The sequence below is a fragment of the Dermochelys coriacea genome, chromosome 5, assembly GCF_009764565.3.
Source record: "Dermochelys coriacea isolate rDerCor1 chromosome 5, rDerCor1.pri.v4, whole genome shotgun sequence".
NCBI classification, from domain to species: Eukaryota; Metazoa; Chordata; order Testudines; family Dermochelyidae; genus Dermochelys; species Dermochelys coriacea.
In genome coordinates, this window is record NC_050072.1 from 54,799,599 (window position 1) to 54,825,570 (window position 25,972).

Genomic DNA, 25,972 nt, shown 5'->3' on the forward strand with positions numbered 1-25,972 from the left:
GGATTGTCTGGCTATGTAGACTCCCTCCTCAGGCCCTTCGTTACCAGCACTCCCAGCTATCTTCGAGACACCACCGATTTCCTGAGGAAACTACAGTCCATTGGTGATCTTCCTAAAAACACCATCCTAGCCACTATGGATGTAGAAGCCCTCTACACCAACATTCCACACAAAGATGGACTACAAGCCGTCAGGAACAGTATCCCCGATACTGTCACGGCTAACCTGGTGGCAGAACTTTGTGACTTTGTCCTGACCCATAACTATTTCACATTTGGTGACAATGTATACCTTCAAATCAGCGGCACTGCGATGGGTACCCGCATGGCCCCACAGTATGCCAACATTTTTATGGCTGACTTAGAACAACGCTTCCTCAGCTCTCGTTCCCTAATGCCCCTACTCTACTTGCGCTACATTGATGACATCTTCATCATCTGGACCCATGGAAAAGAAGCTCTTGAGGAATTCCACCATGATTTCAACAATTTCCATCAACCTCAGCCTGGACCAGTCCACACAAGAGATCCACTTCCTGGACACTACGGTGCTAATAAGCGATGGTCACATAAACACCACCCTATATCGGAAACCTACTGACCGCTATTCCTACCTACATGCCTCTAGCTTTCATCCAGATCATACCACTCGATCCATTGTCTACAGCCAAGTGCTACGATATAACCGCATTTGCTCCAACCCCTCAGACAGAGACAAACACCTACAAGATCTCTATCATGCATTCCTACAACTACAGTACCCACCTGCTGAAGTGAAGAAACAGATTGACAGAGCCAGAAGAGTACCCAGAAGTCACCTACTACAGGACAGGCCCAACAAAGAAAACAACAGAACGCCACTAGCCATCACCTTCAGCCCCCAACTAAAACCCCTCCAACGCATCATCACGGATCTACAACCTATCCTGAAGGACGAGCCATCGCTCTCTCAGATCTTGGGAGACAGACCAGTCCTTGCTTACAGACAGCCCCCCAATCTGAAGCAAATACTCACCAGCAACCACACACCACACAACAGAACCACTAACCCAGGAACCTATCCTTGCAACAAAGCCCGTTGCCAACTCTGTCCACATATCTATTCAGGGGATACCATCATAGGGCCTAATCACATCAGCCACACTATCAGAGGCTCGTTCACCTGTGCATCTACCAATGTGATATATGCCATCATGTGCCAGCAATGCCCCTCTGCCATGTACATTGGCCAAACTCTACAGGACTACAAACTCTGGACAGTCTCTACGTAAAAGAATGAATGGACACAAATCAGACGTCAAGAATTATAACATTCAAAAACCAGTTGGAGAACACTTCAATCTCTCTGGTCACTCGATCACAGACCTAAGAGTGGCTATACTTCAACAAAAAAGCTTCAAAAACAGACTCCAACGAGAGACTGCTGATTGGAATTAATTTGCAAACTGGATACAATTAACTTAGGCTTGAATAGAGACTGGGAATGGATGAGTCATTACACAAAGTAAAACTATTTCCCCATGGTATTTCTCCCTCCCACCCCACCCCCCCACTGTTCCTCTGATATTCTTGTTAACTGCTGGAATTAGCCTACCTGCTTGTCACCATGAAAGGTTTTCCTCCTTCCCCCCCCTGCTGTTGGTGATGGCTTATCTTAAGGGATCACTCTCCTTACAGTGTGTATGATAAACCCATTGTTTCATGTTCTCTGTGTGTGTGTGTATATAAATCTCTCCTCTGTTTTTTCCACCAAATGCATCCGATGAAGTGAGCTGTAGCTCACGAAAGCTTATGCTCTAATAAATTTGTTAGTCTCTAAGGTGCCACAAGTACTCCTTTTCTTTTTGTTATTATTTCTAAACACACACCCGAAATTTCCCCTCAGCCTTCTCCCCACCCAAAGGCAGGTTAGGCATAAAGTCCTTGTGAACACCTGAGAAAAACATGTCTTTGAAGAAACTGGGTCACCTCCGCTGAACTCATGACTCCTGACCTAATCACCTCATTTAGTGAACATGTGGCTGCTTTCTTTATCCCCCAGCTACATTTTGGAAATAACTCTTTTGAGATACCAGCCAGAATCAGCTACTCAGACAATCCAATTACCTAATCCCTTACAGGGACAGGCAAATCCTTCTGACTGTAACCAGAGAGCAGATTGTTTGGGATATCAGACATTTTAACAATATTCTTTTTTAGATAGAGGATTAGTAGCAGGCAAGGAAACAGTGAACATAATATAGAAAGGTTTCAGAGTAGCAGCCGTGTTAGTCTGTATTCGCAAAAAGAAAAGGAGTACTTGTGGCACCTTAGAGACTAACAAATTTATTAGAACATAAACTTTCGTGAGCTACAGCTCACTTCATCAGATGCATTTGGTGGAAAAAACAGAGGGGAGATTTATATACACACAGAGAGAACATGAAACAATGGGTTTATCATACACACTGTAAGGAGAGTGATCACTTAAGATAAGCCATCACCAGCAGCAGGGGGGGAAAGGAGGAAAATCTTTCATGGTGACAAGCAAGGTAGGCTAGAAAGAGACTCACTTGAATGGGAATCAGACACCAAATCAGTATCAGAGGGGACAGAGCTTTATAACAAGAAGCACCAGGAAAAAATCCATTTGGTTCTATTTTAACACTTTCTCATGCCCTCAGAGTCACTTAATTCCATTTGCCACCTATCTGTCCATTTTAACATTTGTTGTGCACTGCTTCACTGCAAGCCTGGGGCAATGCCTTTAAAAATATAACCAGGATCATCACTGATATAATGCAACTTACACCTATATCAATATGACTAAATCTTTATGTTGCAAAACCCATGGTTCTGAAAGCATTTAGGTCAATGGGAGGCTTTTACATGAACATTGGCTCATGCCAGCATTACTTAAGGCCTGATCTTGAGAACATTTGCTGTGTGAAAGTTTGTGGGACTGGGACCTTAATCTGTTGAATGTTCAGCTCATTATATTTAAGAAATTAATTACTAGGGGAAACAATATGTAAGGAAGACTCTTGGGAGGACATTTGGTAAGAGAATTTGAAAGGTAAAGCACACCAAACTATAAAAGTTTTGAGGAATTTTATGCAGAAATTTTTGTGTAATTTTTGATGTTGTTAAAAAAAATCACACACACATACACACACACACACACGCACATATATATATTCAGCAATAAAAATGTAATGTAAGCTCTATTAATGTGCCCTTCTAGTGGAAACTAAGTTTTACCATACTGCTGACCAACTTTCTGGTGTAACACAAGAATACTGAGCAAGGAGGTGATATTCACACAGTTTCACAGGCAGAACTGCCACTAAGTACAATGACAATTCTGAATCCAAATGGATGGAAGGATTGGCCCCTTAGATAAATTACATCTCAAGAAAACTATGTTCAATGAACATTTTTAAGGTTACAAAGTCACACACTCAAAGGTAGGAAATACCAGAATTAAGGTTGTATGTGCAATTTTATTTGGTTCCCTTGTGCGTGTACCTTGTAATATAGTCTTTAATGAGATGATTACATAGTATTTTTCCCACAGGACCCCTGTCTAATTCTGTGAATGGGTAGTAATTTAGTATTGACTTTTATCTTCCTAATTCAGTGTGCGGCCTCAGGCCTTACTAACTGCACACCATCCAACATCTTCTTTTCAGCAGGGTCCAAATCTGATCTCTGTCCCAGCCCCCTCACAGTCTTTCCTCATCCCTCTCACAGCTGATTCCATTACCAAGTCTCCCACCACTGCTCCCAGGCCCAGTTTCCATGCCCTGCCAGCTACCAGTCTCAGTCTCCTTCTTCCATCTCCATGTTCTTTATCCCCATTTACCCCTTTTATCCCCTCCAAGGTCTGGTTCTTATCCTCAATGTATCAAGTCAAGCAGCTTCCACCTCCAGGCTGCCTAGGTCCAGCAAGGAGAGCATTGAGAGCACAGGAAAGACAGATTTTCTGCTCTCAGTTCTGGTACTTGGCACCACAGTGGCCCAAAACAGCCAGGAAACCAATGGCAGGGAAGCCATGTTAACCCTTGCAGCCCTGGGCTAGAGCATTCACAGTGCAAATGGGCTCTTTGAAGCGTGTAGCTGCCTAACTCTAACAATGTCTACTGAGCAGGTGCAAACAGATCCCCACTCCATCCCCCCCAGGCTTATAAACATGGCCCAATTTAAGTGTTTTTTCAAGGGTAGAGAAAAAGGTGACATAAGGTGACCTCCCAGCCCAATTTCAAATTCCTACTCCAAAGCATGAAGGTGCTAACGGTTCTCAACGAAATGGCTGTGTGAATTTTAATATGATCAAAACAATGTATTTTTCTCTAACCCCAGCTGAACCATTTTACAGCTAAAACTTCTAAAATAAAAAAATAAAAAAAATTCAGCCTGAGGCAGACACCCAGCATGAAAACTATCAGCCCTAACGGTTAAAGTTCAGCAAAGGTATAAGCAATTGAAAACAATTTCTTATAATGGAAAGCACTGGGCAGTCTCAACTACAGGCAGCCTTACCTGAGCCACCTATAATTTTTTTATACAAAACTTCAGAGAGACTATTGTGTTTATAAAACTGAGCAACTGGGCACACTCTCTGCAGCCATACCCAGTGTGGAGCAGTACTGTTATATAATCTCTCTTAGAGAGCTACTGGCGGTGCAGCCCAATTCAAATATCCAGCAGCCTTTCTCTCCTAATCCCGAGAAGAAAATGGGCCAATTTCGCTGAACTGCAAGGTATTTTTGTGCTATCTGGACAAATATTCACTAAGGAATAGTCTGGAAATACCAATTAATTTCCACTCCTGACCTAAGCAAGATATGAAGCCTTTAAAGGTAATAGGCTACTATGCAAATCTACTATACCACCTGGCATTTTTATTTTTATTGCACAAGCTCCTATTTCATCAGAATGGCTGTGTTCAATATTATCTTTATAGAGTATTTTTATTTTACTTCTCTGTTCAGCTTAGAATATATGGAAAAATAATTAGCAAGAGAGCTCAAGGCACTGAAGAAGAAAATGTGCAGTTCTATTTTTAAAAAAGGAAAATTTGTTACAAATGTGTAAGGCAAGCTGAATGAAAGAGTAAAGCTCCATTACAGTCCCAGGGGGAGTGGAAAAGTGTGATCCTATCCATTAGAAGATACTATTCAAAATATATGAGATACAGAATAATTTTGCATATTGCACAGAATTTCTTTTGGCCCCCCTTCCCCCCTCAAATGACACGAGGCAATGCTATCACAAACCCACAACACTGCTTATGGGGTCCAACATGCCAGACTAAGGCTCAGACCTCTACAAGTATGGCTAGCATTGGTCTACTGCCCAGGGCGTGACAGACTGGACTCAGTGGTCACTGTGCCAGAGCAAATACTCAAGTCCCTCTGATGGTGGCTCGACCCTTGGTCGATGAGCAAGGGAGTCCCCTTCAACAGTCCACAACCCTCTCAGTCCCTAGTAACCCTCTCTGTCCCTAGTGGGTTGGGGCATTCACCTGGGAGATCTCTGAATGCAAGGCATATGGTCGCAGAACGAGTTCTCACTCCATATGAATATCAAGGAGCTCAGAGCGGTGCGACGAGCCTGCCAGACCTTCCTGTCCCTACTACAAGGCCAGTGAGTGGCAGTGATGACCAACAACACCATTGCCATGTTCTACATCAATGAACAGGGCAGAGCCCATTCCTCCCCCATGTGTTGCAAAGCCCTTCAACGGGAGTTGTGCATAGCCCACTCCATTCACCTGGAGGTGTCATATCTCCGGGGAATACATAATGAATGAGCGGATCACTTCAGCAGGTCATTCTGCAAACACAAGTGGCTCATCTGTCCAGATGTCATACATTGCACCTTCCAAAGGTGTGGGAGGGGTTCCCCAGGTAGATCTGTTTGCCACACAGAGCAACAGAAAGTGCCCAACGTTCTGTTTCTTCTGGAAACACAGTCCAAGCTCTATCTTGGATGCATTCATGCTACCCTGGGGGGACCGTCTTTTGTATGCCTTTCCACTGGTCCCACTCTAACACAAGATACTGCTCAAGATCCACATAGACAAAGCAGAAATAATTCCTTTGGCCCCAGCATGGCTATGCCAACATTGGTACACCTTCTAGAGCTGTCTGTGGACACCCCAATACTGCTACCGCTTTACCCAGATCTCATCACCCAGGACCACGGTTGCCTTCACCACCCAGACCTCCAGTCCCTCCATCTCACCGTGTGGAAGCTTCATAGTTAAACCCCCGGAGCTCCTGTACTTGAAACTGGTAAGGCAGGTTCTCCTCGGCAGTAGGAAACCATCTACCTAACTAAGTGAAAGAGGTTCACTTGCTGGTGTGCCTAGCATCACACACCTTCAATCCAGTTGCCTATACCACTCAGCCTGGATTACCTCCTGCATCTGAAACAACAGGGCCTAGCAGGGTCATCCATCAGGGTAGACCTTGCTGCTAGTTTAGCCTTCCACCCGGCAGAGTTTGGGCATTCCATGTTCGCCAAACCCATTGTAGGGCATTTCCTCAAGTGCCTGGAAAGATTATATCCACAGACTCGACGACCTGTGCCTGCATGGGACCTCAATCTGGTCCTCTCCAGGCTAATGGGGCCCACTTTTGAACCATTGGTGACTTGCTCCCTTCTGTATTTGTTGTGGAAGGTGGCATTCCTGGTCGCCATCACATCGGCTAGGGGGTGTCTGACCCACCCTACATGGTCTTCCACAAAGACAAGGTGCAACTCAGGCCTCACCCAGCCTTCCTTCCCAAGGTGGTGTCCCAATTTCATACAAGCCAAGACATTTTTCTACCAGTCTTCTGTCCTAAGCCTCATAACAGTGCATAGGAGCAGAGGCTTCACTCATTGGATGTCCGGCATGCACTATCATTCTACATTGAAAGCACTAAACCTTTCAGGAAATCGAACCAGCTGTTCGTTGCGGTGGCAGACTGGATGAAAGGGCTCCCAGTTTCTTTCCAACACTTTTCTTCCTGGATCATGGACTGCATCTGCACATGCCACGAGCTGGCTAAGGTCCCAGCCCCGGCTATAACGGGGCTATTACACTCCACCAGGGCGCAAGCCTCATCAGCGGCTTTCCTGACCCAGATCACCATTCAGGAGATCTGCAGAGCGGCAACCTGGTCATCAGTGCATATGTTCGCCACTCACTATGCTATCACCGAGTATTCCAGAGATGATGCGGCATTCGGCAGAGCGTTGCTCCAGTCAGCGATTCCTTAACTCAGACCCCACCTCCGGAGTAGAACTTGGGAGTCATCGGATTGGAATTGATGTGAACAGTCACTCGAAGAAGAAAATGGTTACTCACCTTCTCGTAACTGTTGTTCTTCGAAATGTGTTGTTCACACATTGTTCACATGTTGTTCACTTTGGTTGTTGAATTCTAATAAGATGCACCTGGGAGAACTCTAGAGTCCCATCCAGAACAATGCTGTGGTGAATTCTAAAGTAGCAGGGTTTAAAAATGTCTCTGTTAACTTTATTTTCATATCTCCTGTTACATTTTTTTCTTATCTTGAGGCTGATTCTGCCACCTTTACTCACATTGAATACTGGAAATATTTTCAGAGTGCAATGTGACTTTTCACCAAATCAGGTACTGTTATATGAGGTCTAGCCCTTTAGCTTCTCCTAAGTCCATTTCTATTTTTTGTTTCCCACTATAAATCCTGTCTCTGTTACTGCCTTTTTATTTTGTTCTGAACCATCTGCTGGTTTTTTTTTTTTGGAGGGGGGGAGGTTGGGTTTTCTTTTTTTCTGTTCTAACCCTTTTACTCCTTTTTCTGTATTCACCTCTGTGCTGGGTCAGTTATCCTTTCTCATTTCAGACCCCATAGACATTTCCCATGCTTGCTGGATTTCTCTACAAGGACCTTCTATACATTTCAGTTTGCTCTTGTCAACTGATGTTAAAGTTTACAAAAGTTAAAATTAGAAATAAGGAAGGAAAAAGAATCCTTACCACAAAATATTATCAAAAAATGAAGGCTTTCCCAACAGGTTCCACTTAACAGTTATAAATAATGCCGTTATGTATCCATCTGTACCTTACATACTTACATCACAGAGCTGTTGTGAGGATTAGGTAATATTTGTTTATGAATCATTTTGAAGATTAAATGCATTACATCCAGTGCAAGGTATTATTACTTTCTATCCTGCAACTCTACTCCATTAAAAACAACACCAAGTCTAAACTTTAAAGCATCTTTCACTCTTATGAAGTGCCTAATATATTTGCATATTCCATGTATATGAACATTAAGCGCCAATTGCCTACTATCCTCGGCTTTTAAAAAGAGTAGATTGTTCATTGACAACAACAACAAGTTGTTCTTGGTTCAGAGTAATGATTTTGAAGAGAAAGAGGGAATGCATTTATTTCTGCATTCTAAGTAAAGGAGTAAAATCAGGTGAACAAAGTGAAGCAAAGGAGAGGCTGAGGGAGCTGGGATTGTTTAGTCTGCAGAAGAGAAGAATGAGGGGGGATTTGATAGCTGCTTTCAACTACCTGAAAGGTGGTTTCAAAGAGGATGGCTCTAGACTGTTCTCAATGGTAGCAGATGACAGAACGAGGAGTAATGGTCTCAAGTTGCAATGGGGGAGGTTTAGATTGGATATTAGGAAAAACTTTTTCACTAAGAGGGTGGTGAAACACTGGAATGCGTTACCTAGGGAGGTGGTAGAATCTCCTTCCTTAGAGGTTTTTAAGGTCAGGCTTGACAAAGCCCTGGCTAGGATGATTTAACTGGGACTTGGTCCTGCTTTGAGCAGGGGGTTGGACTAGATGACCTTCTGGGGTCCCTTCCAACCCTGATATTCTATGATTCTATGATTCTATGAAGCATGTTTATCTGTGCCATCTCTCATCTTGCTTTGAAGAAATTATACTTTGATATTGTCAGAAACCATTCCATGTTCAGGGAAATAAGATGTTAAGCCTTAGGGGGAGGAGAGGAAACACATTAATCTAGGATGAACATTTTGAGATACAAAGCTTCATATAAGCAGGTCATCCAGCAGCAGCTGATATAGACAAACTGTTCTCGGATATAAATTATCACAGTGCAGAGGCCTCCAAGGTACAGAAGCCACTAGGAGAGGCTCACACTCATGGTTGTACACTAGGAGGGGTAGTGTCTGTTAGAAAGCACCTCAGAGAAGATTTTTCTAGCTGTCTTTCCATGATTGGGGGAGAAAAAAATAGCAGTCAGAAATGCAGATGAAAACAGTAACCATGTTTGAATTCACTGAAGTGGTTCAAAAGAAAGGATTCACAGATATCTGAGATAAAACTAGGCACCAAGGTACTAAGCCAGAATGTGATAGAAGCTGTTCCAGAACTTTAAAGCACTTCTACAGAGAAAGGACACAAAAATGCTGTCAAAACCAAAAAGGATTTAGCTTGAAAGTTATCCTTACAAACCAATCAGATATTTTCAAAAAATGTTGAGACTGGAAGCTGTGTTTTACAGAAAAGTGTAAGCTCCTTCACAGCTGAGAAGAGCCCATTTAGTTCATTGCCTACATAATCAAAACAATGACGCCACATAGATATTTTGAAATGTCATTTCTCTAGATATAGACTCATTTAAGAACAGACAAGACACCTATTATTTGAGGATTATAAAGATACTAATCCTTTCACATAGGCTGTAATAATGGCCACTGGCCAGGGTAAAATTCAGTGACTTTACACTTCTGATGGGGTTACATGGAAAAGGCCAGTGTGCCTTGGATGCTGAGAGTCAAACTCCATCATGAAATGTAGAATCCAGGATTATCATTTTATCCCACTGATCAAATGAAAAAAAATGTAATTGTGATGTTACAACCCATAATCTTTATGGAAATATGCTTATGATATGGCTATGGCATAAGAGATATATTTTATGCAAAATGGGTCTTGTAAGGTATCATCAAAGAGGTTATAATTTACTGAATGTGATTATCCAATTTGTATACATGTATCATTTCTGTACCTAAAGTCAGAAATATTGACTATATAACAATTCTGATGAAGTGGGTTCTAGCCCACGAAAGCTTATGTCCAAATAAATTTGTTAGTCTCTAAGGTGTCATAAGGACTTCTTTTATTTTTTTTTTTTGCTGATACAGACTAACACGGCTACCACTCTGAAAACAAATGACAACTGTGTGTGTATTTGAGAGACACCCACCAGACAACAGGCCATCAGTCTCAGTGAGCCATTAGGAAAAAGACAATGAGTCTTCAAAGATGTGGATCCCCCATCTTCCGGGAGTTCCTTCCTGTGGACATTGCAAATAATTCTGGTTTCATGGTTGGTTTGACACTGCAAGATCAAGTGATAATGTCACCTGGTAAAAAGTGCCACCTTGAACATTGCTGGTACTTTTCCACTGGAAACAAAGGCTTCCTGCCTTATGCAAACTCTATTTAAGGCTGGGGAGTAAGGAAAATAGTAAGAAAAAAATCTTCTCCATTGCCTTCCTGCCCAAGAAGAAAGACTGCTGAAAGTACCTGAACAGACAAAGGAACTGAGCTGTGGGAAAGGCAAGGGTTGAGTCAAGACTGACACAGAGGAGCATACTTTGTAAAGAGAAATACCTGGAACTCTAAGCTACAGAAACTCTGCAAGTTGCCTAAAACAACATTTAGGGTGAGAAATTACTTCTTGAAACCAGTTTCTTTAAGATCTTAAGCTTAGTATGTGTGTTTTGTTTTATTTGCTTAGTAATCTGCCATGTTCTTTTTGCTATCCCTTATAATCACTTAAAACCTGCCTTTTATAGTTAATAAACTTGGTTTTGCTTATTATTAAACCCATTTTGTGCAATTTCTAATGGGGGGGGGAGAAGTTGTGCATATCTTCCTCCACATTGAGGGAGAGGGCGAATTTATGAGCTTATGTTGTATAGATTTCTCTACCGTGCAAGATCATATTATTTTGGGTTTACTTTCCTGAGGGATGCTGCACTTGAGTGCTGGGCGATTTCCTAGCTGAGCCTTCTCATAGAGAGCTATTTGCAGACTCTGTGTGATTCTACAGCTGGTACCTTCCTATATGTGCATGCGTGCTGCCAGAGGCCAGAGAGCCTAATTCAGCAAAACAGGGAGAGGGAGCCCAAGCTAGTGGAGCAGGCAGGCTCAATGAAATCCCAGTAGATCAGGTGGCAACCCAAAAGGGGGGTCCAACCCGTCACACTAATGACCATCTAATGACTATGGCATTAGAAATATCTAATCATGACAATACGCATAAGCTCAATAAAATATCAACAAGATTCAGATACATATCCTTGATCTACACAATATTACTGCTTCAAGAATGGCATCATTTGGGGAAAAATTTGGATTAGCATTGCTATTTATCAGTTGTACTTTTTTTCCCAACTATGCAATGTGTTGGGATATGTAAGGGTTAAGTAAAGACATGGAAAACCACTGGTGTGTTGGTATGATATCAGGGAGTAGGTACAGGCATGCACTATTCCTTTGCTTAATAAATAAAGTGTTATCCCTTTCCCCTCCCTTCTCCTTGTTAAGAATTTATAAGGGTTGCAGCTGCATAAGAAATGCGGGGATCTAAAGGATACCTTTTGAGGAAAGAAGTGTTATTTCCTCCTCCCTTCCTTTCCCAACTTCATAAGCGAGCCCTGGGTCATGACCCCTTCCACCCTCCTCTGAGAACTGCTGATGAGGGAGATTTATGGCAAAACACTGTTGCAAAGAAATGTATTTTCAAGGTAAAAAATGCTTGTATGACATGTGTAATGAGCATACTAACAGTGGGCATACGAACAGTATGGGTGTTTCTATTACCTAATAAGGTTTTTGGGGGCGTTGTAACAGATGTAGGCATTTACATATTAACTTAAATAAAATGAGAGTGATGTAATTAATCCAGTGCTTATTGGACAATTGGGTCCAGGGGAACAAGTATCGCGATAAAGAAGCCCGTACTCAAATCTGCCTCTGGGTTAACCTGCTCCTCCTTCTAACACAGTGTATCTTTTCACCTTTTGTGATTGACGGCATTGTCCTTGTTCTACAAAATTCCAACGTCATACCTGAAGAAAAGTATTCAGAGTACAATCATAAGATACTTATGATTTTGTATGATAAATGATTACCCCCAAGCCTTGCAATTATGAAAATGTCCTTACAATCTTCCAAAATCACTTCCTTGTTAACTCTACTCCCCTGGCATCATAATGTTAATTATACTCCTCCAAAACAAGTACCACAAACTAGATGAAAAATGTAAAGTACAAGCATTCTTCGTAGCGAAAGAAAACACTTGAGCTTCAGAAGAAACTTCCAGGAGCTGAAAGAAGTTTAACTCTCTCTTTAGAAAGCTTCCTTCTTTGAGTGTCTGATCCAATTCCTGCTGAAGTCATTGGAAAGACTCCCATTTACTGCAGTAGACTTAGGATCAGGCCCCTAATATAAATCTATATAACATGCATCTTTCATCAAGAAGAAAAATGTTTTGAGTCCCAAAAGCGGTACTATAAGGAAGGATTATTTGATTTATGCAGAACACAGTTCTAAATGCCAATAAAATCTGGGAAAATAATTGTATTAAAAACACTTCCATAAGAATGTTGCAATCTATTACTTTCAGAACAATACCATCTGGTCATATCTTAAAGCAAAATGAACAGAAACTATAAATTAAAAAGCTTCCAAAGATATCAAATTGTTTAGTCCATTTCAGGGTATAAATTAACATTTAGATAAAGAATATTTTCATTCTATGCATAATAGGAGAAACCCTGGAGTAATTTCTTTGAACAAGCAACACATATATGAGAGGCTTTTTTCTTTTAATTTTAAGTTTATTTTCATATAATAGCACTACATAAAGAAGGTTAGAAGACTGGGCCTAATCTTACACCCATTGAGATCTATGAGAGTTTTGATTTTGGCTTCCTTAGGAACAAGATGGGGTATTTTTTTGTCACAACTTACACTGAGCTTCTGGACCACAGATTCACTGCTTCCTGTTTAAGGCCCCAATTAAGCACCTGCTTACGGAGTCAATGGGACCAATCACAGATTTAAAGTTTAGTGTTGCCTTATGTGACCTTTCCTCCCTTCCTTTGCAGCATAAACTGTGGATCATTTGCCAGGATTACCCTATCCCTTGCCTGTGGCACATAATAGTTTTGTCTCATCTGGACTCTAATACTTTGGTCTAATTTTGGTTGCTGAGTTTAGTGTCACAGTGCTGGCTGGTGTTGGTAGCCTGTGATATACAGGAGGTCAGACTGGATGTTCTGGTGGTCCCTTCTGTGTCAGAGAGAGCTTTGCTGGATCAGGACCTGAAGCATGACATGATATATCTAGCAGTACAACCAGAGTGGGTAATGCAAACTGTTTCCATTATATTAATTCAAATTTTAAAATGCATTTGTTTGGGTCAGATTTGTTCTCCTTATATACTTTTTGTGAACACTTGTAGTAGCTGAGTTTTACTGGCACAAATGTTTACAGTAAGAGTATTTCAACCCAAATTGTGAATTCACCTGTTCGAAGTATTTGTACCAGAAACATTTGTGCACTTATCCAGACCATGGAACAGAAACAATATAACATTTTGTGTCTGCGCAGCGTCTAGCACAAGGAGTCCTGTCCATAGGTTTGTCTACATGGGGAAATTTACTGGCATTACTATACCAGTATAATTATATCACAATTGTACCAGAGTAACACCTCATGTGGATACTCTTACTTGGAATAACAGTGGCTTTTTTCAGTTTAGCTTATGTCCCACAAAGAGGCCACTGTTATTTGGCGTTAGTGCCCATGCTGAGAGTTATACCACTATGACTGTAACAATATAATTATACCAATAAAGTAATGCTGGTAAATTTCCCCAGGCCCTAAGATTCCTAGGCACTCCCAGAATGCACAAAACACTGTGCAGCTTATTTGATCACAACTAAGCAACATAGTTTCAGTTTGAAACATTTCAAATATTTGTGACCATTTAATCAAGTGAAATATATTCATGGAAGTTTGCAAAAATATTAATTAATAATGAATTAATTCAAGGAACTTGTGAATTGCTTAGGGATATTCCACCAGCAAAAAAGCAGCTAAATTTCTCTCTCACTCACACACACACACACACACACACCCCATTCATTGCAAATTATGAGCTCAGCTCTATTGAACACAAGATTTATTTGGAAGAAATATTCCAAAATACGGATGAAGGGCACAGTGTTACAGTGGAGTGCAAAACAAAAACAAAAAAACCCCTCTGAAATTATACTCTTCTGTGGTGTTACTGGGGAGTTGAGTACAGAATTTTTTAGGGTGCTCTGAGACCCAGGAAATCCCATTTAGCAGATCTAGCAGCACTCCAAGATGCTCTCTATCTGGTTTTCTTAGCAAGTGAGTTGAGAGCATTGTGGTTTGTTTCCTCTTAATTCATATGCCTGGTAGGAATTTTTGCAATGGGATTACTTGTGGGAGTTTCTGCATGCTCTATATTGTGCACTAGCTAGCTCTATCTTGTGTAGATATGTATATGTTTATGCCCACAAACTCACAGCATACTAGTGTGTGTGTGTGGGGGGGGGGGGGAAGCATAGCTAAGACAGTCGCAGAAGGTTAAATATGACTGCTTCAATTTCTAATGCAAAAATTGGAACTGTAATGCCGACGGACGCCAGTCATTGGCAGGCGGGATTGAACCTGGGACCTCTGGAGCTTAGTTCATGAGCCTCTACAGCCAATCGGCTGTTAGCTAAGGCTCTAAGCAGACTCATTTAACACTCTCTAAGTGGTCTCGGTGCCACTAGATGAGACAGAACACCACACCCAGAAGGTGTGTGGATTACACAACAATGGTTTTAATAGCTTTTGACTTTAATAGCTATGTCTGCTTTTGACATTTATTTTATTTGAAAATATGTAATACTGCTTATTAAGATTATTAAACAAAATTTTAATGCTGAGGGTCCTTCTACACTGGATTCTCAGAAGGCTGGAACTTTTAAAAATGATTTGAAATATCTTTAAACATGTTTAAGCAATTTAAGGTTCTCTTATCCAAACTCTTCTTTCCAATATCCTTCATACTTTTGCTCTTGCACAGTTTGTTTAATCTCTGATACTATCTCCTTTTATTAAGCAACTTCAGCTGCCTCCTTTCCCTCTTCCCACTTTTCAGTACCTTTCTTGTTTATTCTCCCTCTCTGCTCACCTTTTACCCTTCTCACTCTTATTCCCCCTCTTAATTATTTATATTTCCCTCAATATCATAGTATTTGAGTACCTCACAACCTTTAATGTATTTTCCTCACAACACCCCTGTGAGGTTGGGTACTTGAGGGAGAAGCACTATTTCCCCAATCTTACAGATGGTGAACTGAATCTTGGAGGGGCTAAGTGACTTTCCCAAGGTCAGACAGGAAGTCAGTGGCAGAGCAAGGACTTAAACCTGGTGTCCCAAGTCCTGGGTCATGTTTGTACTTACAAAGCCTAGGCTGACATAGCTATGTCAACAAAGCCCCCTAGTGGAGATATAGCACATGCACAGAGAAGGAGGTGTTCTGCTGGCATAGCTGGCATCTGTCCAAACGACATTAGCTATGCCTACCAAGGCAGTCTTCTGTCATTATATTTACATCTACATTAGAAAGTTTTGCCAGCATAGCTACTTCAGCTAGGGGGTGTGACTTTTTGATACTCCTAGCTGATGTAGCTTTCTCTATAATGTAGATCAGGCCCTATACTACTTGCTCTAACCCCTGTATACATCCTCTCTCTCTACCTCTCATTCATCCCTATTTATTTAATTTATTTTCTGCTATCCTAGAAAATTTGTTTCTTCTGAACATGCTATTAATGTTCCTTCATATATACCTGAATTATTACTAAGCTTGTGTGTATTCAAGTTTTTTAAATCTCAAATTAATGGATTCCTGATTAATTTGAGGTAGTTAAGCTTAGTCAGAAGGGTAAGCCACAAATTTGTATACTGGAACAACATTCAGGGAGTTTCCAAATTAGACTCTGCAAGTATATTGTCAAATATCTTAATTATTTGTCGATCAGTTCTTCTGAAATAAGTCTAGGCACACCTAATGTTTCCAATATAAATCAAAGAACTGTCAAAAGGAGAAACCAAATAGGAGGAAAAGCATTGATGCTGTAGTGAATTAATACCACCACTAGCCCTAACTTCAAAGGCATTTACCATGGAGTCATACTTTGGAGAGCACCTTGGTTAAAATTAAACCTAGAACCTTCTATAATGGTTAATATGATTAAATCATAAGATTCTCTTACCTGCTGAAGTTGGCTCCTCTTCATCAGATTCTGGGCCCAAAAAAGAAAAAGAAAGAAAAAAGTTATAAATAGTTGAAGAAACTCCAACAGTGCTAATTAATAGCCATTTGGTTACATTTAAATATACGTACTAAAATCCAAAACTGGCAATACAATGGCATGACATGTGTGGGTTTTTAAATATAAAGTTTGAATCGACTGCATTATCATATTTCAGATTTATTAGAAAACCAAGCTAAATCCACTGTGAACTTAACATGTCTGTGTGTTTTACAGTCTTGCATCGTTATCCCCCCTCCCTCTGTCCCCCATCCTTCATATACATCTCTTGTGTAAAGACTATAGAGTAAAACCTCATATTATTCGGCTGGAAGATATCAGACATTTCTGAGACCATATTAATTAATGGGAATAGTTACAGCACTGTTAAAAGAAATGTGTTGCCTTGCTGACCTGAAGAGAGAAAAATAATAGGATTTTCAAAAGAATGTTCTGCTTTGGCCTCACTTGCTCCAACTGAAGTTAGTGGGAAGTCCATGTATATTTCACAAACATACACATGGTTTTCACTACATCCCTCAAAAGTGTTTAATCAAAGGGAAGGAAACCAACAAGTGATTAACTCACACACTCTTCTTATCCTAAGAAGTCAATGGAGACTCAGCATAAAGGTGACATAGGGACCTCTAAGAGGATAGAGAGCTCTAGAGCGGGGGGGGGGGGGGGGGTTGATCAGTATTCCTTAGCATTTTAAAGATAAGGTTGTCTTTTTGTTTCACTGAAAAAATACAGTTTTTCCACTTTTCCTGCCACAGACATCCATTTTTTTAGCTTGCTTGGAAAGCACATCTCTTTAAACGCTGGGCTGGACAGGATAAAAAACACACAAAGCCTCTGGTAGCACTAATGAAGGTAGCCTGAAAACTGTGTGACTTGCTTCCTCCCTTCTACACCCTGACTACAATTGGCTGCCAAAAAGAGAGAGATTTCAAAGATTTTTGAAAACTTTGATCTCCTGCATGATTTATTTTTCCCTCTTCACCTACATCAACGTATATAACTCGAAGACTCCCTGGTTTTAGTGAAACTTTATAGCAGACACCTTTGAGAACTTCTTTCATCACATATGAATTGCACTGTGTATAACTCTTGGGTAATTTAATATGGTGTTCTGTATGTTATTGTATAAGACAATTATCCTGGACACAGGGATTATTTCTAATTGCACTGGAGTGAAGTAGTCTTTCCGAGGGGCATCAGAATCTACCAATAGAGGCTAATGAAATGTTGTGTGAGGCACCAGCCAGCTGCTTTCCTTTGATTAAACTCTTTTGAGGGGGGGTGGTTTTATTAACGCAATTCAATATTCAGAAAGAACTGAAAAGGGTAGGGAACAAGAAGCTAATAGACAACACAGTAACAAATGCCTATAAAACTCCTTATACAAATAAATGATCACCTGAGTAATGATTACTTTTGCAAATAAGCATATACAGGATTGGACTTAAATTGTATGACAGGACGAAAATGTTGTTTTATTGTAGATGTACTGAAATTAAAGAAAAGATGGTCATGTCAATTCAGGATTTACAGACAATAGGAGAGAAGAAGAAGAAGAAGAAGAAGAGGAGCAGGAAAGATGCTTTGCTCTGCTGAGACATGGCACACTGGAAGATGCTGGAATTTACTGACAGGCTCAGGTCTTGATGCAATGCCCATTTAAGTTAATTGCAAAGGTCTCGTTGACTTTAATGGTGGAAAATCAGTCTGTAAACAAGCTTTCTGAGAGGAGAAAAACAAACAAACTCCACATTGCTGAAAAGTTAAGTGCTGGCTCTATTGAAATCAAGGGGACTTTTGCCATTGTCTTCAAAAGAGCCAGAATTTCACCCACTGTCATTAATATGCTCTACTTTGCTAGGCAGCCTTTGAACCTAACTAGTAGTGCTTTTGTTTGTGGTTAGACAAATCCACTGTATTTACAGATTTTCATTTTATGATTTTTCTCTCAATTTTCTGCCCAGTACCAAAGAAACATTGCTTATTTTAAAAATGGAATAGGTTGTATGGACTGTTAGCTCAGTGACAACATTGTAGGAGGAGACATAAAGAGTGGTAAAAACAGAAATGAGCTGATGACTTGCGCACTAAATCAAAAGCAAACAAGCTGCAATTTCCCCAGCTACCAAGGAGTTGAGGGAGGGCAGAAGGACTGGTGAAACATCAGCATGAACCAGAGAGATCAACAGTTGGAGTAGGAGAAACGGCAAGTGTGTCTGCAAATCCAGTAGTTTGTGGACCGGGAGGAACAGCGCCAGCACAAGGGGAGAGAGGAGTGCCAGCATGAGAGAGAAGAGGAGCAGGAATATTAATATCAGCTCGAGATGAAGAAAATGCACCAACAGGACCAGTTTTAACAATATCAGTTTGAGTTGAAGAACCTGCACCAGCCAAATGATAGTCTGGTACGGTGGCACATATTCTAAATTACTTCCTCACATTAGGGAAGGGGATGACATGGATGTGTTTTAAAACTTTTTGAAATGGGGTGTGAATTGAATAAGGTGGGGAAGAGGATGTGGTATGGAGTGTGGCTCCACAGGTGCTCTGGGGCTGGAGCACCCACAGGGAAAAAATGGTGGGTGATGAGTACCCACCAGCACCTCCTGCCTGCCAACGGGCTCCACAGATCAGTGTGTTCCCCTCTCTTCATATCTCTGGCATGCCGCAATCAGCTGTTTCATGGCGTGCAAGAGGCTTGGGCGCGGGGAGGAACGAGGATGCGGCGCGCTCAGGAGAGGGGGAAAAACTGGGCAGGAAGAGGCAGGGAGGGGCCTGGGAGAAATGGGTGGAGTGAGGGTGGGGCCTCGGGCAGAGCCAAGGGTTGAGCACTCCCTGACACTTTCGAAAGTTTGCGCCTGTGTCTGGCTCCACTACCGTCAGGGACAAGAGGCTTGGACATTTTCATCCTTATTGACAGTCGTGGACAGATGGAGCTGTGTAAACAAGCTTTGTTGCAAAAGTTTAAACTGACCCCTAAAGCATACAGCAAAAGGTTTTGGCCATGTTCTGGAAGTTGCCAGGGGGGTCACTTTGCCTGGGATTGCCCACTTTATCCACTGAAGCCCAGTGCAGTTCTGGAAAGGCCAGCAGCATCCCAACCCCACAGAGTTAACTGTATGACTGATTCTCCAGAGAGAGGGAGTCACACAGCTAGTCCTCTGATAGCATATAAATGATCATGCTGAGCCATTCACACTCCTAAACCACTGCCCACATGTCATGCTGCACCCTCTGAGTGCAGACACATTGGCTCGCCAGTGGGAGCAGAACATGATAGCCAATGGGGAGACATCCACTGGATGAAGCTATTGGGACCGCTAAGACTCTAGTTAAGCCCCATGTCATGTAATCCCATCAAATACTACCAAGATGTGAAAATGGATTCAAGTTCCTGGTGTCAAAGCCTTCACTCTACCTACAGCCCAGATTTCTATACAGACCAAGGAAGGATCAGGGAGCTGATTTTAGGTGTATTGTCAAATAGTCCATATTCTTTGTTTTTAGGAAATGATATTATGGCTTTAATGCAGAAGAAGTGAATCAGACCCACTCAGTTAGCTCTAGAGTGGGAAGAGACTCTGTTAGCCAAATGCAAATGGGGAAGCTGAGAGGGAGAAAGGGAGTGGATCCTCCTCACAAGTTTCCAAGGGGAATCAAGGTACCTTCCCCGGGTATGCAGACAAATACCTGAGAAGGGAGGAGCGAGGAGGACTACAGCCAGGAAGGAAAGGGAACTTCTTCCCACAATCTCTGACTGCCTGATGATCTGTGAAAAAGTAAAGAACCCTGAGCTGGTGGGAAAGGGAATTCTGCTCACCTTGCCTCAGTGTGTGGGAAACAATTAGGGTGACCAGATGTCCCAATTTTATAGGGACAGTCCTGATATTTGGGGCTTTTTCTTAAATAGACATCTATTACCTCCCACCTCCTGTCCCAATTTTTTACATTTGCCATCTGGTCACCCTAGAAACAATGCTCCTCCCCCTCCCCACAGATAAGCTGAGGTTAGGCTAGGCCCTGACCACCAAGGAGGTGGGCAGAGAAAGGAATGTGACTATGGGAGAAGTTTGAAGAATCTCCCTTGCCATCCTGGCACTACTTCCTGGAAAGGCTTATTTATCCTAGTTCAGCCTCGATTCTCCAGAGGCCAAAAGACAAAGAAAGGATCTTGGACAAACAGCCTGAGTTTAAACTGATTCAGGGCCTGCTTTCTGATCCACAAACAGACAGGACCTTCTGTCCAAAGGAGGGCCCCAATCCTTAGGGAAGAGTTAGAAGGACTGACACCAATCAGAGCCCTTGTGGAGATTGGGGGAGGGAGGTGATCTATGGTAAGCTTATTAGCATGCATGTAGGTTATTTATTGTTTTAATATGTTTTCTCTGTAATGCCTGTACCTTACAAATAAACACTCTTGCTTAGGTCTGGTCTACACTAGGAAGGGGACCGGTCTAAGATACGCAACTTCAGCTATGAGAATAGCGTAGCTGAAGTCGACGTATCTTAGATTGACTTAGAATCACTTACTTCGCTTCCTCACGGCACGGGATAGACGGCGGCCACTCCCCCGTTGACTTCGCTTCTGCCTCGCACCGTGGTAGAGTTCTGGAGTCGACGGCAGAGCGATTGGGGGTCGATTTATCGCGTCTACACTAGACGCGATAAATCAATCCCCAATAGAGCGATCACTATCCTCCGATTCGGCAGGTAGTGTAGACATGGCCTTAGACAGAGCAGTATGGTATCTTAACTGTGGGCAATTGTGCTTTTTAGAGCCTCTGAGGAGAAGGCAAAGCAGGCCTGCATAAGCAGTCTGACTTGCTGGGGAATTCAGTGTAGGCAGGGATCTGTGCAGCTTAGAAAAACCCTGGCCAGGAGACAGACATGTCTTTGCCCAGGAGAGGTGATGGCTAGGAAGTCAGAAGTTTAATACAGACAGGGAGTACAGTTGCCCCAAACTGTGACAGACATAACTAAAACTGTACTTGTCTGTTCTAAAGGATGATTACCATAACCTATTGAAAAGCTAGAAGAACTCACTGCATATAATCAGAAGGCAAGATCTTGGCCAACATGATATTATCCAATAGAGAAGTCACTGCTCAAAATTAACTCATTTTCCAAACAGCACTCCATAATATTCCAAGGCAGAAATATGCACATTTAGAATTGCTTTCATGAAAAAGGCAAAGACCTAATTTTAGCTGTCATTACTGTATTTCTAAATCCTGGGCATGACTGAACTGGAAATATGTATTAAAAATTAAATATGAATAAATACAATATGAAATTCCACAGCCTTATGAACACAGTGATTTCTTTATCAAATGAGATACACAGCTTAAATTATCCTGCTGTCCATGACAGCATTTCTTTTATCACCAATAGCTTGAAAGGCCATGTCTGAAAAACAACCTGCTTTTAATAAGGCATTGGATTCTTTCATTTAAAAAAAAAAGTTTGCAGCAAGACTCTGAATAGCACATGACTGGAAATTTGGGACTTCCCCTCCTACGTAATTGTGGTATAGTAAAATATGGAATGTCCTTGTAATGGACAAGCTTTCATACCAGGTACGTACGTAAGAGACGCACCAAAAAGAGGATGGGTATTTCAAAATTTGGTCACCCTTTTTAGTGTACTCAGAGGTGGAGGGCTCCCCAGCCAGCAAGCCAGAATCTTTAGCCAGGTTCTTTGAATATTAACCTGATCCTGAATAAGTAATAAGTAATGTACAATATAGTATGTAAATGTTGTACTGCAATTTTGCCTTAATAAGAAGTATTTTAAAAAAGAATACAGTATACATTTTTCATCCCAATTCAAACACATCAGCTCTCCACTTGCCATTAAATTATTGATAAATAAATAAAAATATCATCACCACAACACTACTCCTGTGATTGGCAGCAATTTCAATCCTAAAGTTATTTTTTAAAAAAGCTATTTATACAATGAGTCTCATCCATGATAATTAGCAGTAAATTTCCCAGTTATCTTATTTCAGAGATGAGGAAGGAGAAAAAACAAAAAATAAACTGGAACCACATTACTTCACACAAAATCTGCTTCATTACGCCTGGCAGTAGTTTGGCATGATCAGTCAAACCGTTCTCCCACTGATTTCAGAGTGGGTGGGAGGGATCAGGAATGGGCCTACATTTGGTAGCTTGGAAAAAGCCAGATACCTGATATGGATATCTCCACCAGTATGTCAAAGAAGTCTGTATAAAGTGGTGGCATGATAATGATCTTGAAGCATTTAGAGATGTAAACACCAAAACTGTACCAGTCTGCAACTTTAAAAATGTTTTATTTTTTTTTCTTTCTACAGTGGAGCATTAACAAAATATATGATGTCATATGGCAGCACAAAGATTTTATTGCTATACACTTAGAACAAATTTGAAGCACGTTTGTAATTACTCGTATAACTCACTCACGTTTTGGTCATAAGTGAGTAATACTATCATCCCCAGCGTATGCTAATAAAACAAATATGCAATCACAGAAGAAATAGATTTGAACAGAGGGTCCAATAATGTGAATTGTTTAGGGTATATCATATTACTGGTATGAGAGTGGCTATGAAAATGCAATGATGCAATGTTAGCATGGGAGTGACTACAATAATACCTGTGTTAAGCCTCAGCGTTCGACCATTATGGCGGTAGATGTTATCAGAAGTGCAAGCAAACCCAGTTTGAGATTTGAGGTGTAGTAAATTTGAAGTCTATTGAGGGGCAGGTTCACTAGTGGCTTACATTAGCTTTGTGTCAAAGAAAGGAGTCATCAGGGACACTGTTCCCTCTAAGCTGTGCGTGTGTGCATGAGTACACAGATCCTAAACCCCGCGCACATGGCAAAACACCGCACGCACAAAAATTTGCACAGAAACAACAATTTGCACAGATGAAATTTTTTGCGCACACAGCCTGTCAAAAATTAGAGGGAACATTGATCAGGGATTAATGCTAGATCTACTTGCCTTTAACACTTTTTATTAATATTTGTAAGAAAAGGTAACTGGTGCATGATTTGGAAGAATTGATAACAATAAAAAACAGTGAACTATCTATAGGGTATTATTTAATACTCAAAAGCCTAAATATTTAGAGTTTTGTAAAATGCGTCAAGCCAAGCCTAACAACTGTCAACACCAACATCCCATAGTATGCAACAGTTTCTGGATTTAACTTCAATTTCAAATGAAAGAAAATTTGAAAAGTTCCTTTTCCTTTTTGCACTAAGATTTAACACTGACAAGTGGTTCTGAATAACTGCAGCCATACAATTATTAAAATCATAGCTGGGAAATGAAGAAAAACATAATGCAATTCTTTCAAGAAGGTTAACATTCAAAGTGCTGTTTAGATATGTTCATGGCATTGCTTGAAATAAAAATCAATAGGATAATTGACTTTTGGCATATTACAGTTGTTAATGGACACAGGAAGGTTGCCTATGTTGATGTTACTAGATCTGTCAACAGCACTCAATATACCATTGACCATCAAGTTTAATTGCCTTGCATAGTGTGTTTGCTGGTGTGGTCATACATTTTTTCTTCTTACTTAAGAACACCGATATGAAGGGGAGGAGGGCGGAGAGAAGTATCACACAGATCAGTTTTTTCACCCCTCCTGTTCACCCCCTTATGTTTCTGAATAAATTATATTGAGTTATATTGTTGGAATGAGCAACGAAGGCCATCAGTATGGTGTTACTACTCTGCTGTGCATCTCTTTTTTGTCAAAGTCAGACTCTGCAGTGAAGTGGCTGAAACACAACTTAGATAAGAGAGAAATTATGCCAGTTGCTCAAGGATGCTTTCGTCTTCTACTGGGAATGTAGACTCGCTCCGTTCCAATATAGTATGTAAAGTTAGGGTAACTTTAGGTGGATCCTTCAATGTTCATGAATTTTCAAGTAGTGGCATTGCCCATTTCCAGGTACAGCTGGCCAAGTTCTTGCTGTCAGCTGTCCACAGCTTTCCAGAACAGGTGGCAAGATGTTCCACAAACTGGTGCATTCAAGAGAGAACAAGTTCTCTCTCTTTTCCCTCCCCTTTGCCATTATTTCAATACACAAATGATTAACAAAAGGCTAGCCTCAACTTCCAGGAAATTAAGATGAGCAAAATCTTCATTACAATATAAAAATATATAGGAAAGTTCCACACTAAAAATTCCCTTTTTGTTTCTTCTTATGAATGTCTTGGGCATCAGTGTTACGATGATTATTAGAATGTCTATTTTTTGCTTTTTAAAACAAAATCTAATGTAAGAAATACCACGGGGAGTGGTAAATTTATCATCTCTTTGAATCTTTAAGTGGAGGCTGGGTGTTTGAGAGAGATACTCTAGTTCAACCACACATTACTGGCCTTTACATATGTAGTAGGAGAGATAACTGCAGGACTTACTAAGTGCAATTCAATATCCTATATTTTACAGGAGATCAGATTAAATGATCTTACTCATGTTTCCCTCCTTAAAATCCATGAATCTGTTGGAACAGTATCAATATAATAATTTTCATAAGCATTCCATTAATTTAGCATTCCCCATGTTTATAAATTATTGTGTTTAATGTCCTTGTTTTTTTTCTGTCTGTTACTATAACAACTTCTAGGTTTTTTTTGTTCTTATTGACTGGAAATTAAGATAACAACAAAACACAGCTAACTGAATGAGTCAACCCAGTGCCTACTGAAAAAATTATATGCCTGACTGTTGTGATTTGTTTTTAAAATAATTATCTGGTACGCATAGCCATTCAATTAAATTTTGCCAACATCACAACAGGCTGACTTTAGAGCACTAATTTTGAAACTAGTGGCTGTCTGTCATGGCTGAAACATCACATAACTATATAAACATATTCCTGTGTGTGAAGATACAATCAATCAAGAAAAAAATAACAAAATATAAAAGTATAAAACCTAGTGTACTTCAAATGATAATTAATATTAATCACCCTGAGCACAGGTCTATAAATTATAGAGCAAAGTCTTCACGCCGCTCATATTTTATAAAACTTGCACTAACATATCAATAAAGAACCTTTTAAGTTAAATACTTATATTTTATAGCCCTTTTTAACTAAGTAGGCACCTGCTAACATCTGTTCTAGTTAACAATGCAAAACTCAGTCCACTTTGCCCCATTGTTACACAAAGATACACATCTACAAAATGACACGGCTTAACAGTGGTAAACGCCAGACACCAACAAACACTCTCATCAAGGACAAACAAGGCCACCTACTAACAACAGAAAAAGAACAAGAAATGCACTGGACAGAGCATTTCAAAGAATTGTTGAACAGGGAGCCACTGAAAGAGGAAGCAAATACCCAGGAGGCAGAAGAAGATCTTGATATCACCAAACACCTCAACTAAGGAAGAGATCATCCAAGCCGTCAAATCCTTAAAAATTGGGAAAGCTCCTGGAAAGGATAACTTGAACGCAGAATTGTTCAAGGTAAATCCTGAGTTAGCAACATCTATCCTGGCCTCTCTATTTATATCAATCTAACAAAGGGGAAAAGTGCCGGATGAGTGGAGCAATGGGGTTATGGTGAAGAT

General features: G+C 40.8%; 1 protein-coding gene across 1 annotated transcript in view; it reads right to left on the bottom strand.

Moving 5' to 3' along the window:
* The window catches only part of EDIL3 (EGF like repeats and discoidin domains 3), a 424,535-nt gene that overhangs the window by 247,612 nt on the left and 150,951 nt on the right, over positions 1-25,972 (bottom strand). The window contains exon 3 of the mRNA XM_038403629.2: positions 16,321-16,350. Coding sequence (XP_038259557.1) covers positions 16,321-16,350 — 30 coding nt within the window. The remainder of the gene's footprint in view (positions 1-16,320; positions 16,351-25,972) is intronic.